Source organism: Propithecus coquereli, unplaced genomic scaffold, assembly GCF_000956105.1.
Source record: "Propithecus coquereli isolate 6110/MARCELLA unplaced genomic scaffold, Pcoq_1.0 Scaffold15, whole genome shotgun sequence".
Lineage (NCBI taxonomy): Eukaryota > Metazoa > Chordata > Mammalia > Primates > Indriidae > Propithecus > Propithecus coquereli.
In genome coordinates, this window is record NW_012139413.1 from 1,043,518 (window position 1) to 1,056,533 (window position 13,016).

The 13,016-nt window shown below is 36.7% G+C and overlaps 1 protein-coding gene across 1 annotated transcript in view; it reads right to left on the reverse strand.

The window, feature by feature from the left end:
* WDR49 (WD repeat domain 49) overlaps nt 1-13,016 on the reverse strand; it is a 138,271-nt gene that overhangs the window by 51,364 nt on the left and 73,891 nt on the right. Inside the window, exons 9-10 of the mRNA XM_012640190.1 lie at nt 6,675-6,839; nt 2,254-2,369 (exon numbers count right to left, since the gene is read on the reverse strand). Of these exons, the coding sequence (XP_012495644.1) occupies nt 2,254-2,369; nt 6,675-6,839 (281 nt within the window). The remainder of the gene's footprint in view (nt 1-2,253; nt 2,370-6,674; nt 6,840-13,016) is intronic.

Here is a 13,016-nt window from a genome sequence, read left to right on the forward strand (position 1 = left end):
TTTGAAAATATTTAGGATATCAGATAGATAAGACTTTGTGACTACTTGGTTGTAAAGTTGTGAAAAGGAAGAACCAAGGTGGATATCCAGGTCTATGACAATTAACCAAAGTTCCAAATCTGAGAGAAGTAGGTTTTGGAGAGGAAAATAAATAATGATTTTAGTTTAGAACATGTTGAATTTGGGACTGCAATAAGACATGGCCAGCCAGCAAATGGGTAAGTGAGCTTAGAGAGACAACAGCTGAAGACAGAGATTTGAGGTATGTATAAAACATTGCCTACCTTCCAAAATGAAGCTAAGGATTAAATTACATAATGTGTGTAAACAGCCTAATGCTACATAGCACTAAAAATAAAATAAATTGGATGACACATTTAGATACCTCACTCAGTAAATGTAATTTCTATTCCATCTTGGGAAAAATTATTGAACCAATCTCTGTGTTTAGATACAGCCTGAAGTTAAAAATGCAACTTCACCTCACAGCATCTCTCTGTGTTTTCAAGAAAGCTAAATAAGATGACTGTCAATCTTCCAGTTATTTCTTCTCTAATCACCAAACTGTGAAGGACTTGGCTTAATGGTCCCTCCTTCCCAAACCATAACTAAAGAGTTACCTGCCCTCTTGCCTCTTTAGTTAAATGCCTTCTGGTAAAAAAAAGGATATAAAGCCTCTGACTTAGAGAATATAATTTTTAAATCTACCAGTATAAAAATGGAATGGTATAACTGAGAATGTATTAATTCAATTTTCAATTTCAACTAAGGTATCCAAGTCCTGACGATCTTGAGGAAGATGGAAAAGATGGAGGAAGATGGGAAGAATGATAACTTTCTTTACCCTCATTCTAGTTTTCCCAAAGCTTCCTACCCAAATTATAGAAAGTGACCACCCACCAATGTAGATGAGAACATCAGATGTTACTTTAAACCACTTTTATGTGACCGTATACATTTAATTGTTTAAATTGCGTTTGTAAGCAATCAAAAAATCTTTTATTTGATCCTAATTTTTAAGTATGAATATCTAAAAATAAAGAAAAAGGTATGTCCAAGTTTTAAATTTAACTGATTAATTTTTTAAATTTCTTTTTGTTATGTTTAAAATTTAAATTGGATCAGTTAGATATCACACATCTACCTTGCCATGGTATTAGAGAATTAAACTTATTCCTTGCCATAGCCTAATCGTAGAGATCATTAGATCATAGATTGTTGCAGTGTTTGTGAGTAGATAATGGATCATGATTGCTCTCAGAGATGTGAAGTCTTGTCTTTCAAAGGTAAGGGTGATTGAATTAGTTCCTATCAAATCGAATAATCTGGACTGTGCTTTCTTTCTTATTGTCAAACTACCCTTGAACATGAAGAAGTGTGGAGCATTGTGTTTGCTAGTCTGTAAATGCACATTTGCATTAGAAGAAAAGTCTTTTTTATGATTAATAAAAATCCCCAAATATATACTACTGGTTGTCTAGGTATAAAATGTGATTTAATCCTAGATTCAAACTATTACAATAATAATTCTATAGTGAATAATGTTGGGTAAATTACCCATTAGAGCAATACTTTGTGAACTGTTACATTTATAGACAACGTATTTTCAAAACATATCACACTTTAATTTTCCTAGTGCTTGTACAATGCCATAGAAAAGGCCCTGTTTATGATCCCTTAGTTCTCTCAGGAAACGAGGAAAGAAAAGTAATTTTCCTTATAATGTAATGGAAGAGTTGCTCCTCGAGAAGAGTAAGTGGCTTGTGAAAAGCTCTTTTCTGCACCAATATGAAGGAGGTGTTCACACAGTACTCAGTGGGCTATTTTCCTCTTGTGCTGCAATTGGAAATAAGTCACAAGAAAGGAAGCAGTGAGCTTCCTTTACAGCCGAAGTAATGTAATCTACATGTTAAGAATTTATTGACTATAAAATCTGAGCAACTTTTGGCACTTAGGAAGTGGTATTACATCCCCATCTGAAACGGTTAAAGAAAAAGACATTCAAATTCCTAAAGCCAGAAGAAGATAGTCCCATAACACTTCTCAAAGCCACTTAAGCTATGTGATCTTATAATATTTTATTCACTAAGCATTCAGCCAATTCCAGCTAGAGTATCACTCACCTAGGTCACCAGCCATTTAGTGACCCAGAATCAGTTAAGATTTCTATGTTCTTTTTTCTTTTAGATTTTAATTCAAATGAAAACATTCTCCTTTTATCTTCTTGTAGTTTTGCATGAAGAATAATCATACCTCTCCCAGCCTGTAACCAGTATTGTCTTCTTAAGAACCAGGATCTGTGAAATATCCACAGCTCCATCTTGCCCAACATTTAATGTGTGGTGACAATATCCGTTGAAGTCCCATATCTTAAAGAGAAAAATTAAAACAGCCTTAGAGACAGGAAGAGAAAATGTCTTCTATGTCTTCTTCAATGTGTAACACGATATTGTGCAACAGGATTATTTTAAAATTCTGTGTTTATTTTCTGAACTAGGGTTGATTCACTTAGGATATGTACTAATTAAAGAAATCCCTCTCACCATTTAAATTTAGTCATTATATTTACTACTCTTATGAGATATTGTGAAATATATATATACATATATATAAATATATTTGTGTATATGTATATTTGGTCTTCATCCCCATTTCCTGGCACACGGCTCCTAAAACTTCTGGAATCTCTAGAGTGATAAGTGTCTTCTGTATGCAAATGACATCACTGGTGACTGGGGTCTTCTAGATAGCCTCAGAGTAGGGGTCTGGTCACAGGAAAGACCAAAACATGATTAGAAAAGAACTTTCAACTCCACCCCTCAACTTCTATGGAGGGTGGAGAGTCTGAAAGTTGAGTTGATCTCCAGTGACCAATGATGGAATAAATCATGCTTATGCAATGAAGCCTCCATAAAAACCCAAAGGACAGCATTTGGAGAACTTATGGGTAACACACACAGAGGTTACTGGAGGGTAGCGTGCCCAGCATGGAAAAGCCACGTTCCTTCCCACATGCCTTGCCTTATGCATCTCTTCCATCTGTCCACTCATCTGTATCCTTTGTTATATCCTTTATAGTAAATGGATAAATGTAAATAAAATGTTTCCCTGAGTTCTGTGAGCCAGACTAGCAAATTAATTGAACCCAAGGAAGGGGTCCTGAGAACCCTAATTTATAGCCAGTCGCTCAGAAGCAAAGATCACCACATGTGCTTAAAACTGGCATCTGAAGTAGGGGGCAGTCTTGTGGGACTGAGCTCTCAACCTGTGGGATCTGATGCTATCTCTAGGTAGATAGTGTCAGAATTGAACTGGAATAGAGGACACTGGTGTCCTCTGGGGAATTCACTGCAGAATTGGTTTGTGAGGGGATTAAGTCATGCATCACTTAACTGTAGGGACAGCTTCTGAGAAATGTATCCTGGGCAATTTTGTCATTGTGTTGACATCATAGAATGTACTTACACAGATCTAGATGGTATAGCCTACTACACACCTAGGCTATATGGTATAGTTATGACTCTAAGGATAAAACCTGTACACCATGTTACTATACTGAAAAGCATGGGCAATTGTAACACAATGCTAAGTGCTGGCGTATCTGGTTGGTTGTTGACAAAAATGTTATTAGGTGGTGCATGACTATACATATCTCAGACTCTACTTATAACTCTATCAGTTTGTTCTAATAACAATTGATTCAAAAATCTATAACTTAATATGTATTTTTCAAGGAGAGACAATATAAAATCAAGAAGAACCACACGTTGGAATCTGATGAAATCCTTGTTTTTCACTATGTGTCTCTCTAAATTTCTGCTTTCTCATTTGAGACACAGGAACCTTGCTCCTCAAGGATGCTTAGAGGATTAAACATCTGACACAGAGCCCAAAATATAGTCATCGTGTACTGGGTTTCCCATCTTCTGCCAATAAAACCTCCTGTTGATAGTGGATGCCAGACCCAGTCCTAAAGGGGACATAAGCAGTTCTAGTTTCCCTACTGAGGCAGTGGAGTGAGAACTCAGGCCCAATGGGTGTACTTTAAGAACAGCATCCAGTAGCAGTTAAAATCAAGCCCTACAATGAAACATTATTGGCACATTGTGCACAGAGGGAAAATTGGCACAATCCATCAAAATTAAAATGCATACACCCTTTGACTTAAAAATTCAACTTCTAGGAAATCTTTCTACAGATATACTCATATGTGTGAAATGACATATTTTTCAAGCATATTTTTGCAGCATTGTTTACAAAAGATAAGGATTGGGACCAATCTAATTGCTTATTAGTAAGGGTCTGAACATTCAGAATATGGAGTATCTATGCAGTAGCATATAATATAGCCATTAAGAAAAATGAGTCATCTCCATATTTCTAGACTCTGTCAAAACTCAAGTAGCAATGGAACCTTGAGTAAATTGCCTTCCCTCTTTGGATTTCACTTTCCTCATCTGTAAAATCATGATAATGGTAGTACCAACCTTATGGATGTATGTGTGTGTGTGTGTGTGTGTGTGTGTGTGTGTGTGTGTGTGTGTGTAAAGTGCTTACAACAGTGCCTGGTGCATAGTAAACATGCAATAAAAAATAACTAACATTGTTCTTATTGTATTCAATCATATCAATCAATGCCCAAGAGAGAAAAATGCAAAATGCGGAACAGCATTGTATAGTGGACTGCCATCAAGAAACAAATGGTACTCATGGGCTAGAGGGATGCACAGGAAACCTGTAACAGTGGTAATCTCAGGGGAAGAGCTGGGAACAGAAGTGAGAATGAGACTTTCTTTTCACTGTATATCTATTTTATATTTCAAAAATTCTATTGTGTGCATATATTAATTATTCAAAACATGAATTAATTTAAAAACAGACCTTTCAGAGCCATGATAAATAGAAGGAAAACTTTAAGTCTTTGATTACATAGGTACTGGTTTGGGATTCTAAATTATAAGTGAGATTGGGAAATGTCATTCATTCGTATTTCTTCATAGAGTATGGCCAGAGCAACTCAACCCTGATTTATGTGTCCTACACAGAAATTACCAGATTTCAGAATTCCGTTGTGCTATTTTGATAAAGATAAATACACCTTCAAAAGCAGTGATTATACTACTAAATTCACATTAACTTCTAAGATGTCAAAGCTTGAGTTGAGACTTGAGGGGTGTACATATTCTTCACCATATCACTTTGTTCTCTTCTAAACATGGCCATTACCAAGTCCACCTGAAATAATTTCCACAAATAGGTATTGCAAAGATCTGAACTGCCCCCATATCCTACTAAGTTCCTTAGTTGGCACCATTGTAGCAACATCTACAAGTTCTCCCTTACCCTAGACTCTATATCCAGTTACTTTGCAAAATAGAGGTAAATGGAACCTAACGCACTGGCTTCATTGTTCAGTTCAGTCTCATATTCGGGACTGGTAAACGAGATACTGGCTTGTTTCTTTTGCCTAAACCGCTGTCTAATACTCCAGTTCCAGTTAGTCTTTTATTTCACCTTAACTACTGGGATTTAGGTTGTCTTGGTACCTTCACACATCTTAGTAGCTCTCCTGTGAAAGAGATTACCTTACTGAAACCCAAGTTTCCATTCCACACCTCATTCCATTAACCTTCCCAGAGGCCAAGTTCTACTGATTTCCAGAGATTCTCACTTCACCCACCATAGCCTAGCACCTCTCTCACGCTAATGGTTGCGACCCTGGCATCCCTCTGAATACTTGCCCCCTACTGCTAGGATGTTCTACCTATTTATTCAGGGAGCTTTCTGTCACCCTTCCCTTCAGTTTAACTGAATGCATCATACGCCACACCACAGACGGTAGTCAAATACCTTTCTAACCCCAGTTATGACATGTTTGAGAACAATTTAAAGTTTTTTCAAGAAACTGCCTTCTGTTGCCTCAGAGTGGAACAAGCCATCCCCAATCAAAGACTGTCATTACTATTGGGGCCGAGGGGAACAGAGAAGATTCATAGGGTGACATGGGCTCAAAGAGCAAGTATCTAGGTTTGCATGAAAAGTTGACAATTTTGCAAACCAAAATAGCACCTTCCTCCCATAAGAAATGAATAAAAGTTACAAAATAAGAAAATTAGAAGCATAAAGTAGTTTAGGATGGAAAATAAATAAGATTATTATTGTTCTTTCAACTATCCTTCTTCACTATCTCACCTGCGCATAACAAAAATGCAAATTACGAAATAGGTTTTCTTTTAAATATTTATTTTCTAAAAAATTTGTATCTATGCCATTCTTTAAAGTTTACTTAATTTGCCCTGATCCCTCATTTAATCAACTGAGAAAAAGAAAACTAGAGATATTAGCCAAAGCATATAAAAATTGTCCAGGAATCTTACCCCCCAAAGTAGTCCCTTATTCAGTACACTGAAAACAGAGCTTTCTGAAATAAGTAAGCCATATTTATTTTTATTCTAAATAATTTATTCAGAAAAGTAATTTATTCATTTTTCTACAGAGGTTTATTTTCTTAGCAGCTTTGTTATTAGATAGTCTGACTTATTTAGCTCTTATCTTGTCTGATCTCGTTTCTTACAACACCAAAAAGGCAAAAACAGGGTATCTATAGCCATGTCTCCTCATATTGTGCTTTCGCCCCCTCATATCTGGATGGAAAAGCATCATTGTGTTCGCACCTTTATGGTACCATCTGCGCTGCCAGTCAAAAGCCGTGTCTCATTTGCATCAAGGGCCATAGTGCTGATTTCTGCGTTGCCGTGACAACCAGTAAACTGTTTGATTTTCTGCCCAGTGTCTATTAGCCAGAAGGAAACTGTAGATCCCACATCAGAGCTGATTACCTAAGAGAAAATAACATTATAGAGAAATTAGATTTAGTCCCAGAATCAACCATTTTTATTTCAACAAAGATATCCAGCTTGTACATTTCCACTACCAAGATTCCCCAACAGTTAGAGACATTTTTGTAATGTATTTTCTTTCTTTTTGTTAAGCCGATAACATTTCAATTTCTAGGCCAGACCTGAGGTAATGAAGTCATGATCCTGTTTATCAGAGAAGATAGGAATCTGTTTTCCTTACCCATCATTCAGTTTAATGTCTAGAGGCCATCCTGAAATCAAATCCTACTGAAAATAAACTTATGAATTTTTTACATTTAGATAAGAAAGCTGATTTTACTAGTCATGGTGTTCTCACACTATTTACTATATAAGAAGAAACATTTTGTTATATATTAGCTTCCATTTAGGATTCAGAAAAGAAGCACTGTCAGCCATTATAGGAAAAAGTTAATTTCAACAAATTACTAGAGCTATTGCTTTTAATGCCATTAGTCCCTTACTTTCTCTTTTCTCAAGCTGCTGTGTGTATTTTTATAGCTAAAACAATTATTGATGGGTCTGAACACAGGTTGAATAGAAATCTACATACACACCTCCAGAGGAAGGCAACAAAACAAATGCTAGAAGGATTAGTATTACATAGTAGTATTACATAGCAGTCCAGGAAATCTTATACTGGCAAGTGGACTGTTAATTTCAGCTCTAGGTATTTAGACACACTCTAAGAGATTTACAGGTTAAAACGACCTAGCTAATATGTTTTTGGAAACCAAAATAATGAAAGAAAAATAATAACCATATAAATACACAGATAGGAAGTTGGCTGAAGCAATATCTAGATTTTGAGAACACTTAAAGCATTTCTTTTTCTGTTTAGGTATTGATTATCGTTGTGTAAGTGTAAATTTATTAATATGTTAAATTTGAATGCTGCATTTTCATAATCAAATGGGTTGAAGTTCATCAAATGTATTATATATTCAGAAACACTGGGTAGCTGGCCATCATGCATGCATGCATTCATTCATTCATTCATTCTACAGGCGCTTACAGAACATCCACTTTGTGCCAAACTCCATGACGGCGATGGGGCTTCACTGATGAAATCCTGCTCTCAAGGAGTCTATAGTCTAGATCTGGACATAAAAACCACTTTGGAAACTTTAAAAACCACCACTGTATATCAGACCAGAGACTCTGATTCAATAGAACCGAGCAAGGGTATTTTTAAAGACCTGCAAAGGTTCTTTAAATGTTCAGTCTGGCCGGGTGCAGTGGCTCACACCTGTAATCATAGCACGCTGAGAGGCCGAGGCAGGGGGATCACTTGAGCTCAGGAGTTCGAGACCAGCCTGAGCTAGAGCGAGACCCCTTCTCTACTAAAAGTAGAAAAATTAGCCGGACGTCATGATGCGCACCTGTAGTCCCAGCTACTCAGGAGGCTGAGGCAGTAGGATTGCTTGACCCCAGAAGTTTGAGGTTGCTGTGACGTAGGCTGATGCCAAGGCACTTTACTCAGGGCAGCAGAGTGAGTCTCTATCTCTAAATAAATAAATATGCAGTCTGAGCTAAGAACTACTGGTCTAGATGGAGAAACAGACAAGGAACAGTTAAATATTACCCCTGAGTTATGGGGCAGCACAGAGAGGAAAACCCAAAATCCACTCACTGACATGGGGGATGGGGTTAGGAATTGAAGGTGTGAGTGACAAGTCAGTATTCACAGAGAAGGTTATAATCCACCTGGGATTGCAGATAGAAACATGCATTTATAATAAAGTGCTCAGCCCTTTATACTCATTATCGCATTTGATCTTTATAAAAATTCAGTAAAATAACATTACAACTATATTTCACCAATGTTGGAATTGAGATTTGTTTTTTTTTTTTTTGAGACAGTGTCTTACTCTGTTGCCCAGGCTAGAGTGCCGTGGTGTCAGCCTAGCTCACAGCAACCTCAAACTCCTGGGCTCAAGCGATCCTTCTGCCTCAGCTTCCTGAGTAGCTGGGACTACAGGCATGCGCCACCATGCCCGGCTAATTTTTTCTATATATTTTTACTTGTCCAGCCAATTTCTTTCTATTTTTAGTAGAGACAGGGTCTCGCTCTTGCTCAGGCTGGTCTCAAACTCCTGAGCTCAAACGATCCTCCTGCCTCGGCCTCCCAGAGTGCTAGGATTACAGGTGTGAGCCATCTCTCCTGGCCGAAATTGAGATTTTAATCAGCTAAGTAGTGTTCCCAAACTTATATGACTAGGTTTGAATCCTGGGCTGTCTATCACAGCCGCATCATAAGGTCTTTCTGTATCCAACATAGTATCCCAGACAATTAAGAGTTCACTTAGAAGAGGACTTGGAGAATATTCCAAGTATGAGAAACAATACAAAGGTTAATGGTACCTGAGTGCAGAGTATTTGAAAGGACAAATATGGTGGGATATCAAATGAGAGGCAAACTGGAAATGGAATTTTAGAAATCTCTAGTAAATAATATCAGAGAATACTGAGTAATGTATAAAGTTAATTTTACTAGGAGGGGGACCATATCTTACTTGATTGACAGTGGAGTCTATGATTATAGTAAAAGACTAAAAACAATATTATTGTTCTTAATAAGGAAATGAATGATTGGTTTGTGAAGATACTTCTTGCAGAGTGGGAACAAACTGAGGTTTCAGAAAAACCATTTGGGGGCTGCTGTAATAGCCCAGGTAAGAGATTCTCACCTAACACAGTAGTTTCAGAGGTAGAAAGGAGAGGTGGTATTGAAAGAAAAGACCACCACTTAGCAACATTTATATCTCAGCAAAGAACTGATCATGAGCATGTGATCCTTTTTAGCCCTTTTTTTCCTGAAATTATGACTCTGATGAAAATTTATTAAATGATGTAAAGCTATATTTATGTTACACATTTTCTCTCAGTGAAATAAAAAATACCTTAAATATTTAACTACCAACCTTAAACTACTGTGTAATTTCTAGATCAAATGACCTGGATCTTTGAAATAATATGACCTAACACATTAATTATCATTCCATGTAGCTATGTTTCTGTATGATTTTGTTTATGCAATACATACAGCAATGAAGAACATTGAGTCTGGAGCCAGTTGCCTAAGTTTGAATGTCAGCTGACTCACTAACTAGTTGTCTGACCTTGAAAATTAAGGTCAAGCACATTATTTAACCTCTCTCTCGAAGCCTCAATTTCCTCATCTAAAAACTGGAGATAACGGTTTGAGTAATTACCCCAAACCATTGTTATGATGTTTAAATAAACTGCTATTGTTAAAGCACTTACCACAGTGCATGGCATAGCCATAAATAAGCCATGAAAGTTAGTTAGTGCTGCTATTTTATCTTAGCTTTATTTGTCTGACCTCTAATTTAGGCTCTTAACACTTTTCATATCTAAATTATCTAAATCGATTTGATAAAAAATAATATCTTGCTTTCTTCCAACCATGACAGTGAATACAGACAATATATTTTAGAAACTAGGTTTTAGATGCACATTGAAATTTTAAATTATGCTTGTGAATTTCTCACAGAATTTCTGAGGAATTTGGATTATACTCATTAAGGACAAAATCATGAAAACATAATTTTACAAGCATGTGTGAAAATTTTGATAAGTGGTCTTTTAAGAAAAGGTTAAAGGTTGTGAAGGATTTTACTATTTCTATTCAAAAAGATTTTTTTGTTTTTTTCTTATTTATTCTTTGCCTTTATTATTATTTTTAATTGACACATAATTGTACATATTTGTAAGATACAGCGTGATATTTTAATACATGTATACAATGTGTGATGATCAAATCAGTGTGATTAGCATATCTATCATCTCGAATATTTATCATTTCTTTATGTTGAAACAGTCAAAATCCATTCTTCTAGCTATCCAAAAGTATACGATAAATTGTTGTTAATTATAGTCACCCTCTAGTGCTATAAAACACTAGAACTTATTCTTCTTACCTAGTATACTAAAAAGCATTTAGTGAGCAGATATTATATGCTAGGCATTTCAGTACCAAAAGATGGGCATTCCCTAACAAAAACTAAAGAGTAAAATGAAATAAAATAAGGCCGTGTTCAAAGGAAAGACTTGCTTACTTGTTCAAAGGCTGGCATCACCCACATCACAAAGCATCTAGTCATCCACCCCACCACTTTTAGCTAATGCAGACATCCAATCAGTAATTAGTAATGTTCACTTTTTGCTGCTTTGCACTCTCTCTCCCCTGCCCACCTGGCTCAGCCCCAGCATACTATTCATCAGTTTTCATCACCTTTCTTTGTTCATTTAACAATTTCTCATGAAATCTGAATCGATAGTGACAACAGTGTATAGCCAGTCCGATTTCTGATTACCATATGTCAATCTGCCTTACAGCACAGTCTTTAGGAAAACAACGTGTTGAAACTATGTCACAAACACACAACCAGTATTAACCAGAATCTACTCTTACTTTGACAATATTGGAATACAAGAATAACAACGCAGGCAAAAAGATTTTTAAAATTCAGTGAGAGAGAAGTGCATTTAACATTACTTGCCAGATGAAGAAAGTGGGTACTTTATTTTCAGCAAGTTGTTTTTCTCAGTAATAAAGTCCAAGAATGAGTCTTGGCATCACATTTATATACCACATTTTGGTGATACCAAATCCCTTTAAGTGTGCAGTTCATTCCTGGTTGTCTCTTATCAGACTAGACCTCAGCTGATGAGGACGAAGCCCTTACAGTCTGAAGAGCAGAAATGTCACTAATAACCACACTCCAGTGCAAATGAGCCCCATGAGCAGATTGTTCTGAAGGGAACATGCTCCATGTTATGTACCTCAGTTAATAACAGTTTAGGAATATATGGCTCTTTTTTGTTGCTCTCATCTGAAGCTGTCACAGCTAATCAGACAATTCTAAGAGATGTGAGGCTGTATTCATGTCACCTAATTGTATTCTTGCTATTCCAACAATAGAGGGCATTTAGTTGTCTTTTTCATGCATGTCGTGTCCCAGGTCTAAGCTAGAACTGGAATCAAAAATTACAGCAGCGAGTGCCGCTGGCTACCAGGGAATTGAGATATTTGATTTAATTGCTGTTTATGATTTTTTTTTTAGTCAGTGCTGTTTATGGTTCCACAATACAAACTAGGTTACTTCTTTTATTTCCATTTTGTATCAAATCTCTAGAAGTTACATTTCAGTAAGTAGGGAGGTGAGGGGAATTACAATATCTCAGAGTACTAGCACAGACAGTGTATTCGAATATTTTAAGGCAGCCGTTCTTAATTTATGTCTTATTTCTCAGGTGTCACCTCTTCTTAGATTAATTTGTAATTTGATCTTTCAAAGTCATTCCTTGAATGTATTGAATACTTCTAATATGCAAGGCACTGGATCTAGGCACTGAGGGTACAGCAGTGAAAAATTCCTGCCCTTACATTTTGTGGAAGGAGAGATACAACCATGCTAGCAATAAAAGAAAAAAGCAGTGGTGGTGATAAGAGTTATGGAGAAAAATACAATTCAGAAGGAAGCCAAGAGCATTGGAGGTGGGTGTAAATTCAGGAGCTCTGGGAAGAACTTCCTGAGAATCATTTGAGGAAAGACATGACTGAGATGAAGGAGTGAGCCATGTAGATACCTGGATGAAAAGAGTTCCAGGCAAAAGAAATAGCAATGCAAAGGCCCTGAGGCAGATTGTTCTTGGCATGTTCGAGGAGTGGCAAAGAGGCCAGCAAGGGTTAGGCAGTATGAGGGAAGAAAGGAGCCACTGCCTGTGGTCAGAGTTCAGAGGCCCAAAATACTCCAAAAACACCAAGCTCCCACAAGAACTAGGAGACAAAATAAATCATTTTCTTCTTTTTGACAAATATTTATTTAGCTTTTATCTTTGCTTTGTTTCATGTATCTTTATATAATGTTCTTTGTCTTTAGAAATTGTACAAGGCAGGTATTGTAATTCCAATTTTTTTTTTTTTTTGAGACAGAATTTGGCTCTGTTGCCTAGGCTAGAGTGCTATGGCATCAGCCTAGCTCATAGCAACTTCAAACTCTTAGGCTCAAGCAATCCTTCTGCTTCAGCCTCCCAAGCAGCTGGGATTACAGGCATGCGCCACCATGCCCGGCTAATTTTTTCTATATATATATATATTTTTTTAGTTGT